The sequence below is a fragment of the Rhipicephalus microplus genome, chromosome 2, assembly GCF_043290135.1.
Source record: "Rhipicephalus microplus isolate Deutch F79 chromosome 2, USDA_Rmic, whole genome shotgun sequence".
NCBI lineage: Eukaryota > Metazoa > Arthropoda > Arachnida > Ixodida > Ixodidae > Rhipicephalus > Rhipicephalus microplus.
Window position 1 is genome coordinate 112,838,493 of NC_134701.1, and position 22,317 is coordinate 112,860,809.

General features: G+C 45.6%; 1 protein-coding gene across 1 annotated transcript in view; it reads left to right on the forward strand.

Moving 5' to 3' along the window:
* The window catches only part of LOC119169776 (venom metalloproteinase BumaMPs1-like), a 181,833-nt gene that overhangs the window by 157,015 nt on the left and 2,501 nt on the right, over positions 1–22,317 (forward strand). Inside the window, exon 13 of the mRNA XM_075886704.1 lies at positions 21,117–21,218. Within this exon, the coding sequence (XP_075742819.1) occupies positions 21,117–21,218 (102 nt within the window). The remainder of the gene's footprint in view (positions 1–21,116; positions 21,219–22,317) is intronic.

A 22,317-nucleotide genomic window follows, 5' to 3' on the forward strand; every position in this document is an offset into this window, starting at 1 on the left:
CATCCTGAGACGACGCTTGTCCTGTGGGAGCAAGACTTGCTCAGTATTGTTCTCGGTGATTGAAATTTGAGCACGCCGAAGTCGTGGGCTCGACCAGTCGTCTGGACGCTTTAATTTACAAGTGCTGCCTGGTGCGACGGCTGGTTCAGGTAAACCACAAGGCGTGACCAATAAGACAAATACGCGGGAAGGAACGTGCATATAGCATCGTCGATATGTCCTATTGATTGATTGATTTGTGGGGTTTAACGTCCCAAAACCACCATATGATTATGAGAGACGCCGTAGTGGAGGGCTCCGGAAATTTTGACCACCTGGGGTTCTTTAACGTGCACCCAAATCTGAGCACACGGGCCTCGACATTTCCGCCTCCATCGGAAATGCAGCCGCCGCAGCCGGGATTTGAACCCGCGACCTGCGGGTCAGCAGCCGAGTACCTTAGCCACTAGACCACCGCGGCGGGGCGATATGTCCTATGATGAGGGAAGGTAGCCGCAGGAAGCTGGAGCGCAGTAACCTCGTGCAGGAGTAAAAAAAAAATGCAAATTTCTCCGCTAACTATATTAAGAGCACAAACAGCAGCACTATGCTAAGGACACTCACTTGAGGCAACATTGTCAAAACGATTCACCTCATAGCTATACATCATTACGGCCCACTATATTATTGCCTCGACGCGGTAGTGTATATGCACACACTTTCAATGGTGTTGTATTTTCAATGGTGTCAATTGCAGTACTACGGCGGTTTTCGCCGTGGGGGCAGCTCAGACCAGGGCCCTGCGGCAGCTGCCGCTCAGCGAGCCGGGTCCGTCAGCGAGAACCTCGACTAAGCTGATCGCCAGGTTCTCGCTGGCCAGCGGCTCCTCCCGTCGCTCTACTATAGAATGTTGGCTTTAAAATAGGCAACATTACTCGAAACAATATTGAGAGCCAAAAAAAGTTCAGTTGGTCAGCGAGACTCAAATGGAAGTCACTTACACCAACAACGCATCATGTTGCGCACCAACAATATAACGTACCCACTGGGCCTCCAAAAATAAACGCGATAAGGCTGACAGGTGGAACAAACAGGAACTTGTTTTTTTTAAAGCGAAATTACGACTCCTCGAAAAGATCAATATTCACGCGTTTCTAAAAAATGAAGATGTGAGGTGTAGGAAAACGAGAGTCGGACTTACGATCTTCAACACGACCGCCTCCCCTACTGCGCGTAAATCCACTGCGCCACCAGAACAGCTATGCGCGGAGTCTAAAGTGACTTCTAAGCAGACGTCACCGTGCCATATATAAGAAAGTATTGCTTTTGTCGGGAGCTGTTGAGACTAATCCGGGTCTTGATATGTTCCAGGTGGCAAAACCGATTCAGCAAAATGCTGATGACTTTAAAGATCATTAAGGAAATCGGCTAAACAGCATTGATGAAAAGCTGAAAAAATTGACATCCCTAAACAGTGCAATGTCCTGACGTGGTCGCACACTTGCAAAAAGTAGTATGTTCACTAGAACTTAAAAAGGCGACCTAGAAAATATATTGATGCGCTCTGACGTAATTATTTACGGCGTACCAGAAGAAAAGGGTGAAAATGACTACATTCTTGAAGAAATGTTTAATGAATAAGTGCATCAAGGCACACTAAAACTCCAAACAGCTTCGATAGAATGAACACCGTCCAGAGAAACATGCACCTGGGAAAACAAGGCCAATCATTATGAAGATACTTCCGTCACAAAACAAAAGTACGAAACTGTAACAAGCTCAAAGGTTCAAGGCTTTTTATAGGGAAGAATTTTTCAGCTCGTGTGCGGGACATTCGAAAAAAAGCTGTGAGACTACGCAAAAACAAGGAAACAATGTCAATCTAAAGTCTCTCTTGCATTCGATAGGCTTCGTATCAATGGTTCCACTTACCGATGGGACGCTCAGAGTAATTACATAACCCTCGTCGAAAATATGTCTTACATTTCTTGGTCTAAAAAAAAACGAGGAACCAGAGTGAGGCACGTTGCTGTTGCAACGCCCAAATTCAACCCAAAAATAACGTTTCTCAACCTGAATGCTCACAGAATACTTCCAAAACTAACATCGCTTGAAACCTTTTCAATCAGCATTAGGCTTGATTTAGTATTGGTCACAGATACGTGGCTGACAACAGATGTTCAAGAATTTGAAATAGCACCACTAAAATATGCGGTAGTACGTAACGACAAACAAATTAACTCGGGTCAGGAATGTAGTCATTTTCATAGAGAAGAAAATTCTTTTCACTGTTCTACCGGTCGCAGAAGGTGTAGAAGCGGTTTTCTGAACACGATTTTTCAGTCCTTGCCCAATTGTTGTCGGTTGTGTATATCGAAGTCCTTCTGTCAATATCGAGGTGATGCGTTTATTGTATGCGTAAAGGCAGAAACACCTGTTATAATGTAGGGTAATCGTAATGAGGGATTTTAATTTGCTAGATATAAACTGTCACACCATAGAAAGCAGAAGCGCATGCTCTGGTATGTTCTTAGGCATGATGCTCGCATTTAATCTTTGTCAGATTGTAAGAAACCTGTACACACGTAGGCAACAAGTTCCAGCATTCTTAATTTGGTATTTTTGAGTAAGCACTTTCAAAGAGGCTTCGACTATTTGAAGGCACCTTCATGTCGGGCCATGAACTCAGCTTAGGCTCCCTCCCTGTATACGATGCCAGTTTACCACAAAAACAAATAACCACTTACTCTGATAACAGCAAGGCAAATGATAACAACATATTCGACCGTCTTCTTTACGAATTGAGTTCCTTCGAACAGCTCACGGACGCTCCCGACAATAACACAGTATCTGGCGAAAATTCTAAACAATCGTATTCCACTGCATTGATACATATGTTCCTGTTCGCACAAAGAAAAACAACCGACGTAACCTTTGGGTTACGCGTCCATAATCTATAAAAAAGTGAAGGTTAAACGACTAAGAAAACATTTCAAAACAAATTCCCAGCTGCATTGCGAAAAGAGGCTCAAACTAGTCATAAAAACCATGAAAGCACAGATAAAAACAGCTAAAGAAAATTAATTCCGTAACACTATCAGTAACTTTCCTTTCCGCAGAAATTCTGCAATTAGATTTTCGTAATACCAACCCCAGTGCTTAGTCGGCACGGAAAGATTAAAACAGAGCAAACGTACTGAATGAGTAGTTTCATTCTGTTTTTAAAGCGGGTGATGGTCACCCACCACACCTTAAAACTTCTTTCAACATAGCTCTATCACCTCTGAAGATTACCAGAAGATGTGTGTTTAGCCTACTGTTGAGAATAGCCGGCAAAAAAGACCTGTAGCCGATAAAATAACCAACGTCATTTAAAAAAGTATGCCGAGCGAAAATCCTATTGTTTAACAATAATATATCCAAAATTTTTAACGACTCATGCACTACCAAATAGTTGGAAGATCGCAAAAGTTATCCCAGCCCACAAATCAGAAAATAAACCCAAACGTTTACCTTGTGTGTATCGGGCTTGTGGCACCCCGTTCGTAGGTAAAGCAAGCACTGTGAATGTTTCATGTAAAAATGAACGACAAATATTTCATTAGACACCGTATTCTTTAGGCTCGGCCCAAGAACAAGACAGCGATGCAGTGACCGTCCTTCCGGGCAGCAGCAATCGGCCAGCGCGAGTACCAGTCTCCATCCTTCGTGGCAGCTAAGGCAGCATGCAGGCTGGCCGGGCAGCACGCAGGCTGGCCCTTTTGAAGGGTGCAAGTAGGCCATGCACAACGCTACTGCGCAACACGTGGCGCTATGTCTTGATAGCTGGTGTGCGTAGTTCCCATACATCCCTCCCCACCCCCTCTAAAAAGCGGGTTGGGCACTGGCGATCTACAGGGAGCCTGTGGTGAGAAATAACAAGAAACCCGTAAAAATTTATTTCTCGTCAACAACGAGAGCATCTGCGTCTTGCGCCAAACTGCGAGGCGTATATTACAGCCAAAGGTGAAGAAGAAAGAACAAGCATCCAGGAAGGAAATGCGCCATCTTTTCAAACCCCTCTTTGCGCATGCGCATCACGTCAAACATTGCGCATGCGCATTACGCCTTCAGCGAAGCAACTGTTCCACCGCGTGCATGCGTCATGAATGCACTTGTTCGTCGTCTGCTAGCCGCATTTTTGTTTTCTAAGCCCATGCATTCTGCATTTTAAGATTTTTCGAAACATCTGTGCTTGAACAGAACAAGGCAAAAAAACTTGTATATCTATGGGGGCGTGTCTACTCGTTCCCTTCAAAGTTGTTGTGCATGCAACGCCGTCTATAAAACAACCAAACATCTTTTGCAGCCATTCATCCTGTCGCCAGATCGTATTATGGCTAGGGTTCCTGATGATGAACGGCGCTCAATTGTCCATCTTTCCCTGAAAGGTTATTTCCAGTGGTATATTGGCGCTTTAGTTAATAGGCCCCTGAAGACTGTGAACAGGATAATTCAAGCCTACAAGTATGAAGGTCGCATTCGGGATGCACCCCACGAGCCCCGCCCTAAAGCTACCACAGACAAATAAGACGCCCTCATAGTTGCAGCTGCTGTTCGCAACCCTTTCTTGCCAGCCCCAGCAATACGCGAGGACTTGGATTTGGACGTTTCGCACACCACTGTTCGACGTCTCCTGCGTACTGCGGGCCTTCACAGCCGCGTCGCATCGCAGAAAACAGTACTAACGGCGGTACACAAGGGCGCCCGACGGCAGTTCACTGAGTTGCACGTAGCATGGACATCAGAAGAGTGGGATCACGTCATCTTTCAGGACGAGTCGACGTTTTCGACGCGAAAAGACCAAAGATTGCGTGTTTGAAGACTACCAGGCACACGGTGAGGCAAACTTTCTGCTTTAAAAAGCAATTGTTTCAGTTAAGGTCAAAATGCCACGCAGGAACGAACCCAGACAACGTGCAAGGTGTTTCTGCCAGTGGGAGATCGAGTGTGAGCGTGTGGGGCGTTGTTTCAAGATATGGTTTAGGGCCCCTTCAACGTACACGTGGACACTTTTCGCCGGAACAATACTGCAACATTTTGAACATTGTGCTGTTGCCATATATGCGAGCCGTCTATTCCCAGACGGTGGTTACCTGTTCCAACAAGACCGGTCACCAATACACACGGCGCGGGCTGTCAATGAGTTCCAGGCGGAGCAGCACATGCAGCTACTGCAATGGCCTCCGAAAGGAGCAGATCTGAATGTGATAGAAAACGTGTGGGGCCCTCTGAAAGCTTCTTTGACAAGGAATCCCCGTTATTCCACGACTTCGGACCAGTTGGGGGCGCAAGTCAGCAACGAGTGGGAAAGGCTGAAAGCCGATCGGGAATATGTTCGATCATTGTACGACTTGTTACCCTCCAGAATAGCTGTAGTCGTTGCTGTAAGTGGTCACATGACTCGCTATTAGATTCGCTCATGTGTTTATATTTGTTCTCATTGTCTCGTTTAACTTGAATTGCAAAAGTGCAAATTTCTTGAATAAATGTTTAATAATTATTCCTCTTAAACTCACTATTTTTTTTTCACGCGCCAATCTTCAATTCAGATGGACCTTGAAATGCAGAAGGTATCAGCTCAGCACACAAAAAATGCGGCTAGCAGACGATGAACAAGCGTATCGATGACGTGATGCGCGTGGTGGAAAGAGTGTTTCGCAAAGCACATGCTGCGCATGTCCAATGTTTCCAAGATGGCTGTTACGTGGCGCTGTTAGTGCCGTCGGCCATGTGCTTGCGAGTTCGACATAACAGTGCTCACCACTGTACCACTTACTCGGCAGTGTTGGTGACTGGGTGGCTAAGCTCCGATAAGGCATGACTGAATCCCCAGCACCCGATTCTTGTCGTGCAGAAAACGGTTTGAGATCAGAGACGTGGATAGGGCCATACACTTGATAAGCCATGGCATCTGTTAACATTTACGAAAGCTGGTATTCCTGGGTTATTCTATAAGACCCGTCCCACTTGGTTGATAGTGAGGCTGGAAAACCTTTCCAAGCGTTACTGGGGGGGGGGGGGGTGCCTTTTGACACCAATTTACCACGCACGAAATTATTCTTCTTCTGACGCTTATCATACCGTCCGGCCTGATCCTTGCGAGATACATCAAAGTGCTGTCTGTCTTGGTGTACCGCATCAGTCAGCCGGTGCTCCAGATCATCTACAAACTTTGCATAAGTTCTGTTAGTATTGGCTGCACATGTTAGAGCACTGTCCTGCGGAGTACTTCATTCTTTGCCCAGGTTAGGTTGCACAGGAGTGAAACGTGTTGACCGATTCACTGTCATTCAAGTCTATCTCTGCCAGTTTAAAATTTCAGTTCTTGTAACGTTCAATATGCGTTACAAGCGTAAATTTAAGATTTCGGTTTGCCCTTTCGGTGATGTTACCTTGCGGGTGCTTTACAGACGTGCACTTGTGTTGACTTCCCAGGGCGTCAAAAGAATTCGTATACACTTTGCTGGTGAAGATGAAGTACGTTGTGTTGTTCGTGACCATATGGGCGGAAATTCCGAACCAGGTGAAGGTTTTGAGAAGGCAGTCCCATACTTTCTGCTAAGTCAGCTTGGGCAAGAAAAATTCGTCAAATTTTGTAAAATAATCAATAAAAACAAGCAGATACTGGTTACACCACGGACTCATGAAAAACGGACACATTACGTTACATGCTACTATTTGCCAACGCGACGTACTTTCAACTGGTTACATTGGTCCTAGCGGTAAACGACCTCGTAATTTTACCCTATAACGAATTGGAAGAAGAGCATGCGTGGAGGAAGACATCCTTTTGCATGCCTGGCCAAATTACTATACGACACAGCTCTTCTTACAATCTATGCCCTGAAGAGTGGCCAGCTAAAGCGCAGTCGTGGTATTTCACTCTAAAGGACTAGCGAAGTTTGCAAAAATAGCGAAACGAAATGGCAATTCAGCATTACTATCTTCAACCCGGGGAAAATACCCGAACAAGAGGCCTCCTTCTCCAAGCAGGTAGCAGTCAGCCTCCTCGTCGCTTCCTGTGTCAGCTGGATCACGGATCGCAAGATTTTCTGGCACTTTACGACAGAAACCGTCACTCTGCTGAGCTGCTAGAAGCTCCTGTTCAGTGACGAAAGTAGCCCAACGGAAATGAATAGTTTCAGGTGGTGCCGTGACTACTCACTTTTTCTGGCTCTACCTGGGAGTCCTTATACAACGACGCACGTGAAATTGCGTCAGGAACTGTGTTAGTGCTACCCTCGTTGTACTCAATGATATAATCGTAGCACTGAAACGTAAGCACCCATTGGGCCAATCGTCCGGAGGGGTTAGGTAGCCGTTTCAGCCAAGAGAGTGCTTGATGATCAGCCTGAATAACAAACCGAGTCCCATCCTAAATCTTGTCAAACTTCCTTAATGCAAAAATGATAGCCAGAGATTCTCCGCAGCCGAGTAGTTGCGTAACGCAATAATTTAGGAGTGGCTTGCGAAAGCAATAGGCCTCAGTGCGCCGGCGCACTCCTGTAAAAGTACTGCGCCAAGGCCATAATCACTTGCATTGGTCTGCACTAAGAAATCTTAGTTTGGATCTGCAGCTGAAGGGACGCATTGGTGGTAAGCGCGCTTAAGAGAGTGTCGAACGCTGCTTGTTGCTCCTTGCTTCAGAGTCATTTAGCGCTTTTCATCAGCAGCTCTGTTAACGTTCGAGCAATGTCTGCGCACTGTGGAATGTAATCACGATAAAGAGCAATTCTTTCCAGAAACCTTTGCAAACTCTTAGTGTTTAGTGGTGACGGGAAATCTGCAATTTCATAGAGCTTATCTGGGTATGGCTGTAGTACACCATTGTCAACAACAAACCCAAGCAGGTTGATCTCGTTAGCAGCGAGCTGCAATTTTCTGCGATAGACTGTAAGACCGGCTGCTGACATGTGCTGTAAAACCGTATGAAAGTGTTCAAAATGCCCTTCAAATATGCGCAAAAACACCATCACGTCATCAAGATATTAGGATGCATAATTGTACTTTGCATCGCCCAAAGCCATATTCATCATGCGCTGATAGAAACTCAGACTGTTGGAAAGACCAAAAGGCATACGCACAAACTGAAACATGCCTCAGTGGTGTGCGAATGCCATTTTCGGGTTATCGTAAGGGTGAACTGCGAATTGCAGGTACCCACGAGAGCAATCTATAGTGGTAAAGAACTCCGGGTTTCTAAGCGCATATGTTATGCCCAATATTGCCGGCACAGGGTAAACATTTCTCACCATGACCGCGTTGAGCTTGTGGTTATCCACACAAAGGCGTGCCATACCATATTTCTTTGGTGCCAGCACCTCTGGGAAGGCCGATGGACTTACCGAAGTTCGCACGGCTCCGGTGTCGAGCATCCCGACCTGCGCTTCATTGAGAAATGCTTGCTTGTGCAGCCTCATCGGTCTCAGGTTACAACGCCAAAGCTAGGCGTCACAAGTGTTGATACTTTGCACTAGGATGTCAATTTTTTCAGGATGTTCTGTGAATATTCCTGAGAACGGTGCCAGCACGGCCTCCAACTGCCTCCACTGGTGTTCTCTCCCCGTTAAGTTCCTAAGGGACTGCACGACGACTGACGGTAGGGTGGTTTGCGTGGCTGCCACGTCTTCTGCGTTTCTCGGTAGTAACATCGGGGTTCTCCTCCGCGAAGAACGTCGTCCGGACTGTCCCTAAAGATGGTAACCTCTTGCTTAAAAGTCGAGCGTGAGATCCTCGTCCACAAGAAAATCTTCGCCGAGAAGCATTGGCACTGATAGACCCAGCAAACAAACAAATCGCTGCCGCTTCATTTTCTCGTTAACACTTACCGCGAGCCAACAGAAGCTTTAGCTTTTATTACGTCTATTGGTGCCATTCTCAAATAAACGTTTACGTTACGCAGCTCAAGCTTTTTAGCTTTACACTGTTGCAACAACGCGGCTATGATTAAAGAGATTCCCGATTCAATATCAAGAATGGCTGTTATGATAATTCCCGGTGCTTTAACGTTCATTCTGGGCTCTTGCGATGGCAATTGTGTTGTGCAGGAAACAGTGGAAACGATGTCTGGCTCACTAACTTGTTGTTTCTCGTGCGCAATACAGGGCAGCGTTCCACGCTTACGGGATTGATGACCGTGGGCTGGCCGTAGCAGTGTCCCGAATGACCTGTATTCGCATTACGGCGCGCGAAGCAGTGCTATCTCACGTGACCAGTTTGACCGCACTGGTGGCATACGACTTTCACATGTCTGCGTTGGCCAATTAGCCTATCTTTGAAATCACGCCTTTCGGCTGAGTGGCCACCAGAGTACCATTACAGGAGCACCTGTCGCAGACGGCTCGCGCAGTACATTTGAACCCGGCATGCCGGCAATGGGGGTACGGCTGGTTAAGCTCTTTAGTTCGGTTAAGGAGCAAGCGCTCTCCACTTTAACGCTGCTCCGTGACCAGATGTTCCCAGGAACAGCTGACCCCAATTGCGGAATTGAATGGGGCCCCTCACCGACCTGATCATACGCGAAAGCGTCCAAGGCGCGGGAGGAGACAGCCATCACTGCACCTGGGCTCGTCAGGTCGCACGAGGGACTGGCAACGGGGGCACGAAAAGCTAGTGATGGCTCAAGAGCAGATAAAGGCGATGGCGGTGGCAAATAAGTGCCCTTAGGTAACAGGGTGTCTTGCACATCGTAAGACTCCCACGCGAGATGCTTAAGGGTTTGCAATGTGCGCCTGTAAAAAAAAGGCCTAAATCTGGGAGGACTCTGTCGAATGGCCAGTCAAGGCAGCGCACAGTCTTGCCCTTTTGAAGAGCGCAAGTGGGGCGCGTGCATTGCTACTGCGCAATACGTGGTGCTAACTCCTGATAGCAAGTGCGCGTTGTTCCCACGTTCTTTCAGCCTATCCCCCTTACCAGCACTTCGTGCAAACAGCTTGAATGTGTAAACACCTACCTCAAGGAAATCGGCATTTTATCACCAGTGCCACTTGGGTTCTGACAGGACCATCCACAATCACTCAGCTTGTTGAACTTATAAGCGACACCTCGAGGAGTACTGATCCCCAAAACAAGAAAGAGCTTGTTTTTCTAATTTTTTCAAAAGCCTTTGGTCGCATTTCACAAAAAAATATTGCTAAAATTTGAACATACATTAGGTGAAGGACCCGTAAGTGCATGGATAAAGACTACCTCTTGAACTGAAGGGGAGGCCACCAGGGGGCCAGGGAGTTCGGATATGCCTCGCATCAGCTCCGCAGAAAGCTGTTTTGTCTGGTGGAAATTGTGCACTTGGAGCAAACAACTCCTATAATCGCCTGCCTGATGTTCTATGGATCATCTAGACCACGATTTCAAGATCGTGAGTACGTTATGGGACATTTTATGGCTATATTGGTGTCGACTGCGTCTCCGCCTAGCAAAGCCTAACGCTAGCGGTGAAGAAACGCAGCGGCTTGGTGGTGGTCCACGCCCCCGGCGTTCGCTTCAGAGCACCGTTGTGGAGACGCGATGGCAATGGAGGTGACCGTGAAGGGTACTGAAATTACCCCTAAAGAATTTAGAACCGCGGACTGGATGACGAAAGTTTGAAAACATGTCAAAGAGCTGCGGGACTCCGCTAGAGGTTACAGACAGGGACGCCAAGATGGCAACGCCCGCGCAGAAAGTGGAGCCACGGCCGGCGAAGACAGGAGGAAGACAGCGGCTGCGAACGCAGCATACAGAAAGCTGGGGCACAAGATCGCGGAGCGCTCGATTGCGTCGTACCTGCCACGGTCGCCGGCAAACGACTACAAAATAATCCTCCGTCTGAAGTGCGGGCTGGTGCTCACAAAAGTTCAGAACACCAGGCTCAGTGAGGTGGTGCACATGGCAGCGCGAATTCCGTGGATTAAGGGACAAGAAAAGCAAGTCCTCATTGTTATTGACAAGCAAGCCGCCCTGACTTTCAGCACTACAGACATAGACACTGTCTGGAAGGTGAGCAGGATTCCGTCTATCAAGATTGAAGGCAAGAACTACGACGTCACGGCGTACCTCGCGCCGCACGAGGATAGCGGGCGGGGTGTGGTGCGCGGCACCGACCCGAGATTGTCTGTAGAGGAACTGGCAGAGGCTTTAGGCAACTCAAGGAACCCACCTATACTTGGCGTTAGGAAGCTAGGGAACTCGGGTTCAGTGCTCATCATCTTTAAAACTGAGACAGTGCTCAGGTGGATGCACTGTTATGGCGTACCGCGGAATTGCGTGCTTTATAAGAAACGATACGAGGCGTGCTACCGATGTGGCGACCTAGGACACAGATCGGACGTATGTATCAGCGACCATGTTTGCTGCCGGTGATGCGTAACACCAGCTCCACCCGAAAACCATGCATGTGAGCCCAAGTTGAAAGTTGAAAGTTTATTGAAATTGATTGGTTACAAATGGTGGTTACAATGGGGTTTACTACTGATACAGAGGGAGGTCCCAAAGTCAAGAGACTGTACAAGGGACCTCCCATAAGAGCTGAGTAAACAAAAGTACTTTAACGCAACAAAGATGTGTACACAAAGTAAACACTCAAAAAGAAGCAATTAACACTGAAACATCGTTGGATTATTTAAAAATTACAAAAGAAAGCAGAGATGATGAAATGATGAAATGACTATGCTGAATGCAGATAATTCCGAAGGTTGATTTTGAATGCGTGGAAATTGGAGATATTTTTAACATGGCATGGTAATGAGTTCCATAGTTGTGTGGCTGAAAAGTTAGTAGTGAACTTACCATAATTAGTTCTGGGTTTCGGTAATAAGAAGCTATTGCTGGATGCGAAACGTGTTGACAAAGAGTAAGGATACTGGCTTTTGATGATTATAGGGAACGGGAGCTTTCCGCTGATGGATTTGTGGATTAGTATTTCGAGGGAATATTTATGTAGTTTTCCCACCGACAGAATACCGTTAGAGGTGAGCAAAGGCAATGCTTCTGATGTGTAGGTGCTATGTGTCATGATGCGAATAGCCTGATTTTGAGTGTGTTGCAATGGAGATAAATGGACTGGATACGTGTTTCCCCATGATGATATGCAATAATTAATATACGTATGAATGAAAGCGTAATAAAGGGATATTAGTGTGTTCATATGGAAAAAATTGCGAACTTTAATTAATATCCTAATGCCATAAGCTGTCTTCTTTGTTAACGATGAAACATGCTCATCAAATTTTAGGTGCTTATCTAATGTGACTCCGAGAAACATGACACTGTCAGTAGGATAAAGTGTGTTTGAAGCGAAAGTTAAAGATGGTGAACCTGAATAAATCCTATGCTTAGAAGAAAAGATGACGAACTGAGATTTTGTAGCATTTATCTGTAGTTTATTTTGCCGGCACCTGGTAACTATGCTGTCCGCGTCGTGGTTAAGCTTGTAGATTAATGAATCAAGGTGGTTATCTGAGCAGAAAATAGTAGTGTCGTCAGCGTAAAGAATACAGTCAGATGATTTTAGGCATTGTGAAAGATCATTGATGTATATTAAAAATAAGAGAGGTCCTAATATTGATCCCTGCGGTACCCCAATGTTACTTGTTTTAGGGTGTGAGTAAGTGTTAGATATAGACACAATATATTCTCTATCTTTTAAGTAGTTACGTAGTAATTTCAGTGGCGGGCCTGCTATTCCAATAGACTCTAATTTAGCAAATAGTATATTGTGAACAAGTGAATCGAATGCTTTAGATAAATCAATAAAGAGCGCCCCAGTCAAATTACCTGCATCAATTGCCTGCCGGATTTTATCTGTCAAGTAAATTAATGCTAAATCAGTTGAGTATCCCTCCCTAAATCCAAATTGATTTGTTGATAAGACATGAAATTTTGAAAAATAGGAATACAAGCGTGTTACTATTAGTTTTCAACAACTTTGCTAAAGAATGAGAGTATAGCTATAGGTGCACTTGGAGCAAGTGTAAGCTGTGTGGCAAAGGTCATCTGACAGCAAATCGGAAATGCATGGAAGCTTTCAGGACACTTTATACAATAAAGAAGAGGCAGTGGGAGGCCTGGCGGTGCATGGAAGGAGAAGAGCGAAAGGCGAAAGATGCCAACACACAAACGTGCAGAATGGAAGAGATCAAAGAACAGTCCAGGAGCCGGTCGGAGCATCGGAGTGGGTCAAGAGGAAGAGCAGGTTCCTTCCCAAGACTACCGAAAAGACAAGAAGGAGAGCTGCCACCAATGACTGGTCCAGTAAATGAGGGGATTTCCGGCAGTGCTGTCCCCAACAGTGGGAGACCCACGTCGCCGAACCGCAAGGTGGGTTGGGGAGAGAGGGTCTCCCAGGACAAACGTGATGAAGGAATGTTAATTATTAAGGAAGAGAATCGCATGCTGAAAGAGCAGCTAACAATAATGAGCCGGCAAATAGATGAGTTTCAAATAGCTATTAGGTCATCTAACACAACACTGGTTTTCCTACCACGAATGCCACATAATCCAAATATAGAAGGGCCGGAGGAACAGAGCACTACTCCGCCTCCAGCTAAAAAGGAAGCAAAAGAAGCGGAAAAGCCCGTAATAGATGAGAACGTGGAGACAGTGATATACATGAAAATAGCGCCACTGAAGACAAACATTAAAGCCAAATCTACCCAGAACAATGAATGGCATAAGGCCTTCGAGAAACGAATGTTCGAGATGTTTCAAAATCTCACACAGCAGTTTCATCAGCGGGATAATAAACTTACCGAGGAACTTAAAACAGAATTCGTGAAGAGGGATCGGGCGTGTGAACAGCTCGCCCAAGAAGTATTAGGCAGGCCGATGAATAACCTTAGTGGCAATCATGGCTCACAGATCCAGTAAAAACACCGTTTGGCAATAGGACTGCAGCGGCTTTACGCTCAAGTGTGCGGTTCTGCAGGAATTCCTGAGGAAAGGGGATCGAATGGATGTTATAGCTTCACAGGAATGTGGGAGAAAGTTGACGTTACCAGGTTATAAACCCCATGTAAGCAAAGGCACGAGTACGCAGGTGGCCACCCTGGTCAGGTGAAACGTTACGGCGGTGCAGCATGACGTTGGTAATGCACACATCGACCATGTTCTCATAGAACTAATACCACCTAAAAAAAGAAAAGCGCTAGCTTGTTCGTATTCAATATATATAGCTCTCCCAGACAAGGGCGATGCAACTTCGGGGATTTCTGCGCTTCTATGCGACGTAAGAGTAGGATCCACCCATTGCTGATCGTCGGTGACTTTAACGCTCACCACACGGCATGGGGACATAAGCAGGCTTCAATTAAGGGCAGAAAATTTTCGGTTGACATGCAAACTCATAATCTGGATCTAATTACCGACCAGTTGCAGCCAACGAGGAAGGGAAATAGTGTCGCGGTTGACACCACACCCGGCCTTACTCTTACGGGGAGTGGCACTAGTGCCACGTGGTGCAACACAAACGAGAACTTGGCAGTGGTCACATGATCATAGAAGTAGTGGTAGAGGGAGGCCCGCCAACACTTCGGAAACGAAGGGTAGAGGCCGCAAATTGGGCACTCTTTCAGGGACCTCAGGGGCGATCCCACTCCCATTTCTGACTTTGTCGAGTGGTGGGATGGGGTATTACGTACTGTTAAGGAAGCCACTGAAGTGGTCGAAACTGAGGAGGTCAACAAAGTGGTAGACAGGAGATTAGTAAATCTTTGGAAGAAAGAGAAGGCTTTGAAAAATTGACTCCAACAAAGGAGATGGTATCGGAGTATCAGAAAACAAATAGAGGCTTTAAACAGGCAAATTGAAGAGCACGCCATTACGCTGACGAAGCAAAGTTGGGGGAACGTCTGTCAGAAGATGGATAAGAATATAAGTGCGGCTGGGATGTGGCGACTTCTTCGTCACCTTTTAGATCCGGAGAGCACAAAGACAGCGTCTAAACAGCAATCGAAACGGATGGCACACCAATTTGAAGGCACTAGGTAGAAACTCTTAGAAGTTCGGAGCAGATACACAATCCCGCAGGATCCGAATCTCTCCCAGATTATGGAGGACGGGGAAACGCCGCTTTAGACGCCCCTATCTCCCTGGCTGAGGTGCGAGCGGAGATTAATCGGGTAAGGAGTAGATCAGTGGCAGGGCCGGGCAGAGTGACCAACAAGATGCTCCATAATTTAGACGATAGGTCCATCGCTAACCTCGCAACCGCAAGAGTGGAAACTCGCAAATGCAATTTTCATTCCTAAACCGGGTAAAAACTCGGTATCGAGAACCATAGGCCGATATCGTTAACGTCTCGCGTAGGTAAGCTCATGGAGCATGCCGTTCAGACGCGGCCTAATAGGTAAATGGAAGACAATGGTATGTATCCGGACACCGTAATCGGTTTTCGACCCCGACTATTGGTGTGCGATTTGATGCTACAGCTCGAGGACCAAATTATAGACAAGGCAACGCTAGACGCAAACGTTATCGTGGGAATAGATGTAGCAAAAGCATTTGACAACGTGAGGCATGTATCAATCTTGCAGAGTCTGAGCTCGCTGAACGCCGGAAAGCGAGTTTATGACTACGTCAAGGTCTTCCTTTCGAACAGGACAGCCTCTTTTAAAATTGGGAAGAATCTATCGAGGACATTAAATTGGGAAACAGGGGGACCCCTCAGGGCTCGGTGTTCTCACCCACCCTTTTCAACATTGTGATATTGAAACTGCCTGAACAGTTAAAAGATATTGAGAATTTAAATCACACCACTTACGCGGATGACTTAACATTATGCATGAACAAGGGCAGTGACGGCCCAATTGAAGGCTCTCTGCAAATAGCCATTGATAAAATCTTGGTTTACCTTGAACCCAAAGGACACACATGCTCGGCTGAAAAGTCGGAAGCACTCTTCCTCATGCCCACCGGAAAACGGCGGCTCCACAACAAGTCTGAAGTGAACATCCACTTGTATGTTCCACGCGGTCGACAGTATTCGCGTCCTTGAGCTGAGGATTCATGCGAACCGTAAGAATTCTGAAATTCTTGCTAGGTTAGAAGCCAGTTATAATCAGACATGTCGTCTCATCAGATGAATAGCAAACAGGCATGATGGGATGAAGGAGGCGAACCTTCTTAGATTAGTGCACACCTTCATAATAGGTAGGATAGTGTACGTGGCACCTTATCTAAAATTAAACCAAGCGGAGCGGGGTTAACTCGACACTATTATCAGGAAAAGTGTGAAAATCGCTCCCCGGCTTCCCCAAACACGCCCAATGACAGACGTATTAAGTTAGGGGTGTCTAACACATTCGATGAGCTGATTGAAGCTACTGTGACTGCACAACATCAAAGACTACTCGGATCTAAAATGGGGAGAGCAATATAAAGAAATTGGGCTATTAGCCCACGCGTGAGCAAGCGCGTTCAAAAGACATACCGATACAGATCAGAGACAAGATAAAAATATTTCCGCTACCCAGATATATGAACCCTACCTTTCACGAAGGCAGGCGTAAAGCCAGGGCGGAGGCATTACAATCCAGGTACACCAGCCGACAGGACGTCGCGCATACAGACGCTGCGGAATATGAAAGCAAAGCGGTGCACCCGGCAGTGGCGGTCAGGGAAGATGGTGGCCTGATTGCGTGCTGCACATTCATTGGTGTCTAGACTGTAGAGGCTGAGGAAGTGGTCATAGCTTTGGCCATCAGCCAAAAGGGGGTCAGGGTGGTCATCAGCGACTCCAAAAGTGCCGTGAGAAATTATGAATCGGGAAGGGTGATGGAGACTGCCGTCCGTATAATAAACATGGTAGGAGTACCCAAAGAGCCAGTTCTGCTTATCTGGGCTCCAGCTCACCAGGGACTTAGAGAGAACTAGGAGGCTCATTTGGTCACCTGAGGTCTCACCTACCTGTAGACCCCTGGAACATCCCAACTTACCAAACAAAGAAGTGAGGATATGCGCACATACCATGAAATTGTCGTACACTACAGGCTGAACGGCAAGTATACCCGAGAGCGGACAACTCACTAAGAAAAACGAGGTTTTGTGGCGAAAGGTACAGACCGGGGTTTTTTCAAACCCCACACTTCTTAGCAAGTAGGACCCCGCAGTTTTCCAGTCCCAGTGTAAAATTTGTGATGAGGTAGCGACTTTGGTCCACATGGTGTGAACATGTCGAAGTCAAAACGATGGTTCTCACACTGTAGAATCCTGGAAGGCCCTGCTCCGCAGCCCCGACCTTAACGTTCAGCGCGACATCATCGGTCAAGGCCTTGCTGCTGCCGCGTCGCACGTGATTCCGGCCGACAGCTAAGGGCGACGGGCCATTCCTGAACAATTGACTGACTTTTAATGTAGTTTTGTCTCTCTCTCAAACTGAACGCAATTTGTAGAAATTAACCGCATCTGATTTTAGCTCACTCATGTCACATCTAGAGTTCCCAAGGGTAGCGTTTTGGCTCCTGCGCTCTTTCTTGTCTTTATCAATGATTTACCGACTGTCATCTCTGTAAACACAAAGCCTTTTGCTCACGACATTATACTCTACAAAGAAGTACCTTCTTCAGTTTACCATATTACTTTAAATATTGCTTTAACAACAGTTTCCGCATAAAGTGTCAACTGGCAATCGAGCCTTATTATGGTGATAAAAGGTTCTTTTGCGAATAACAAGAAATTACCACGCAGATGAGTTTCCTAACACCATAAATGTTCACCCAATAAAAAGTGGTTTAACATCACAAATACTTTAGACTCACAATAACCTCTGACATTATATGGGATTGCCAGGCCAACAATATTACTCAACGGCACTTAAGCGGCTCTTCTTTCTTGAACGAAACCTTCATCAAGCACCCCGTTAGACTAAATTACTAGCTTGTATTTCACTCATTAGATCAGTGTTAGAATATGCTACCACAACGTGGTTCTCATTAACCAGAAAATAGTATCTATTATGAAGGGAGTACAAAGGAAATCAAATAAATTCATTTTCCAAAAATACTAGCTCACAGACTCTCCCAGTGCTTTAATGGAATCGGCCGGTTCGCTTATAAATGAAAACCACGCTATGCTGGCACGATTGAAATTGCTTCATCAAGTATTTTATTACAAGCATAATTCATCAAATAACTCATAAAAAGCTAAATATTACAAATCCGAATGCATCTTCAATGCAGACCCAATAATAACTAGAATAAAGCATTCATACACCCTAAATGAACACCGATTATATACTGTTTACTTTATTACTTCTTTTTCCGGCTAGCCATAAGGCAGTGTAACAACTTAACCTCTACTATTACCAATACCTACTCAGTAGGCACTTTTAAATCACTACTTGAAAAATACTTACATGACACACACACATAAAACTACAAACATTTTGCAACATTCTTTAACGATTGATTTTACCCTTAGTACCCACACGCAACTAACTACCTTTTGCCCGCATGCAACTACCTACCATTGCAAAGTATGCCTTTTCTGTACTTTTTTGTTAAGCTTGTACATGTGAAACCTACTGTATAGCTTGATCGTAACTATACTAATGTGTTATGATGTGTCAGCAATTTAAAGGTCGGCATCACGGTTAGGTATAGACCTTTTGAATATTTAATATTTCACGCAGATTTTTACATCGCCAGTAGCAAAAAAAACTCTTTTGTTATTTTGCATGAATTCTGCTTGGATATATTTTTAAACCTTATTATACATATAAGTTGTGTCCGTCCTGCAATGATCCTTAATGCGATTGCCAATATGTACTAAATGAAGAATAAGAAATTAACAACACCCCCCCCCCTCACAGTAGTTATTGTTTTACGGTGACGGGATACGTCGCTATTGCTGCATCGCTATTATGACGGGCACCATCACTGTTACAATTTCACTACGGTGACAGGCCCCCTCGCTTTGAAGATTGTACGGCGCTGACAGGCCCCGTCACTGTGGTCACGATTGCATTTTGCTAACAGCTCCCATCACTCTACCGATAGCACTGCGTTGACGGGCATCGTCACCATAGTCACTGCCAATAAAATTACCCTGATTGCTTCCCAACGTGTGTGCGATTTTTTTTAAACAATTCATAGTGCTTCACATGTAATCATATTCATTTTATAGAATATACATATCTCTCATATTGGTTTGTTATATTGCACATGCTGTCACATATGCGAAGTTAGTGAAACAATCACTAGGCGACTAAGATTTGGGCACTAGACACGCAGATAGATAGATAGATAGATAGATAGATAGATAGATAGATAAATTGATAGATAGATGAATAGATAGATAGATAGATAGATAGATAGATAGATAAATAGATAGATAGATAGATAGATAGATAGATAGATAGATAGATAGATAGATAGATAGATAGATAGATAGATAGATAGATAGATAGATAGATAGATAGATAGATAGATAGATAGATAGATAGATCAGCACAGCTGATAAAAAAGGTGATAGTGGGGACAGCGCGATGTACAGAAACGACAGTAGTGAGGCGTAAAGTTCCGCGGCTATCACCCACGGTGCCACCACACTTTGCGCCGCCGTGTCATTCACAATAACTTCCCCCCTAAGATATGTGGCGGGGGCGTCCACCGATAGAATATATGCCTGTTCGCGGTCGTTCATTCAGCGAAGTAGTCACGTATCAACCTATCTCAATAATAATATATTTAAACATCTGCGCTGAAAATTTGTATTATCGGATATCGTACCTGCCCGAGACTACTTCATCAGCCTATGGTGTCATAAAACGAGCGCTCAAAAAAGGGTGCGCCGCGAAATTCTCGCGACGAAGTGCCGAGAGGTCAAGGATAAAAAAAGAAAACAGGCATCCAAAGACTCCCCGGGCACGCAACCCTCTCCCCTCGAGAGCGTAGGTTCGCCAACGAACCTGCTCGCGTCGGCGGCCGAGCAAGCCCTGCAAATTTCTCGAAGTGAAGGGGCATGGTGATGCCGGGTTGCGTCATCCATCGCGGACGACCCCGTATCGTCTCTCCCTTTCCCCCAGCTTTCGCTGCGTATCGCGCCGACGAAATGATGAGAAATTTCTGGAATCTCGCGCGGAAGGTATTTAACCGAGAAGCCGAGATGAGAGATCAGGAGAAGAAGGAAGTTAGCGCCGGAGTGCGTTGGGTATCCCGCCGCGTCAGTCGGTGAAAGTTTTGTCTTGTGTGACAAAGCAGGAGAAGAAGAAAGTATGCGCCAGAGTGCGTAGGGTGTTCCGCCTTGTGGGCGAAGCCTTTTGTCTTCCGTGACAAAGGGGGAGAAGAAGAGGATTTCCACCTGAGGGGTGAAGGCTCGAACTACAGGCAAGAGTGTGTGTCTACCGCTATCGAGTGAAGACGCGTGGCAACAGCTGCGTGTGTGAAGCCGACGTGTTTCCGGCGAAGAAGTTTGTAGCCTGGAGAGTGGCCAATTGAAGACGCGAGGTTTCCTGGAAGAGAAACTTCGGGGGCAGTGGAACGACAACAACGCTGGACTTTCAGTGAGTGTTTCTCGGAAGAGTATTATTCAGTCTTTTGTTCCAAGGACTTTGGACTGAATAAGTTTTTGAACTCTTTAGTTTTTAAGTGTCTTGGTTGTTCGATGCATGCGACTGCATTGTAGTGCGTATTGTTGTTTGTGTCCGTTGTTTCGAGTGTGGCTGATAGTACTGTGTAGTACATTGTATGATTGGTGACATATTGTATTCAACTATTGACGAGTGTGCATACTTGTGTACCGTTTTGATCTGCCATAATTGAGAATATAATTTTGTTTTGTTTATCAACTCTCGGCTCTGACTTGTTCTTTGGTCCACAGCCGGCGTCCTCTGGCGCGCCAAATAGGACCACTTCTAAATTGTCCACGCTTTCGTGGTGCGGTTCGGGTGGCCGATACTTCGGCCCTTGGAATTAGCCCGGCGATTGCCTCCCTAATTAAAGGGACCTGTGACATATGGAGTGTGGCTTTTCAAACTATCTTTTTTTTCTACTGTAATGTTCTTTATCTAAACACAAATAACCAATCTCCAGATAAGCTAGAGTTCTGCGATTTCGAAACATAGTTAATTTTTAAAGGCTGTGATAATTTCAAATATTCGACTGTGTTCTTCCTTCTTTCAGAAATACGACATGAGGAAATGCATAGTAAGATGTTTCATTAACAAAAATGGAGGGAACATGCTCATCGGGGCTGTGGATGGCGTTCGTTGCGACAAGAAAAAGGTGAGCCACGTCGTTATTATACGTTTTGCGCTCGGGTGTTATTACACTGCTTTAGTATATCGGCCAACACTTCTGCCTCAAAAAAGCAGTCTCCCACAGAACGTGACCATTTGACAAATTTCCCATTGAAAACGCACTGTGGTAATAATTGTTTAAATACTGCCTACATGTACTAGTGTTTACTGCACAAACTGTGAGTGCACACATTATAAACCGATACATTGGCAAAATCAAACTATTACAATGCCTGCCTATCCATATCTACCCCCTTTCTCGTACATTTTTTCCGAAGCGGAAAACGTGTCTTGCACATTTCGACGATGGGAATCAAAGTGAATGTAAATACATTTTCATGTTTAAGAACGAAATAATCAAAAAAGCTTTTTTTCGGCGTTCCTTTTATTTTGACTGCTCCTGTCCATGTCTCAAAAAAAGAAACAAGAAACCGTTGATTGGTTTGTTCATTGGCGAGTCCCTGTTTGAACCAGTCTCAATAAAAACACTGGGTAAGATATAAACTAACTTACAATAATCGCTTATATTGCTGTTGCTCAGGGGACTGGATTATAACCAAACACAAGCAACGGGTTACACGTGTAAATAGGTGTAAGTGTTAGTACTCATTCAGCACGAAGCATGAGGCGTCGTTTCCAATCGGGGCATTCAATGAATGCCATCTTTCAAATAAATAAGAAAAGTATTGCTGTCGAAACTACATGCACCTATAGTACGTTTTAGTCGTTTATGAAAGGAAACATGCGAGCGCTCGGCCTGTGTTTTCTAGCGGCTGCCTTCAGGACCATCAACCTACGGCTTAACAAAACGCTTCGGCTTTTGATGGCACCACCCGTTATAAGACCACGGCGGGAGTGTTCTTAAGCTGCGCTTGGCCAACGGTTACTACTTGTGATTTCGTTTGCCGACAGGTGGCGGCAAAAGCCCGCGTTTTTTCACTGGCTCTTGGTTGATGGTGCGGTAGGCAGCCGCCGCAGAGCGCAGGCCAAGCGCCCGCGTTTCCTTTCTTAAAAGACGACAGCCTTCATTTCTTTCATAGAAACAGTTTCTATGCATTGCTAGATTGCACGTAATTCTACCAGTT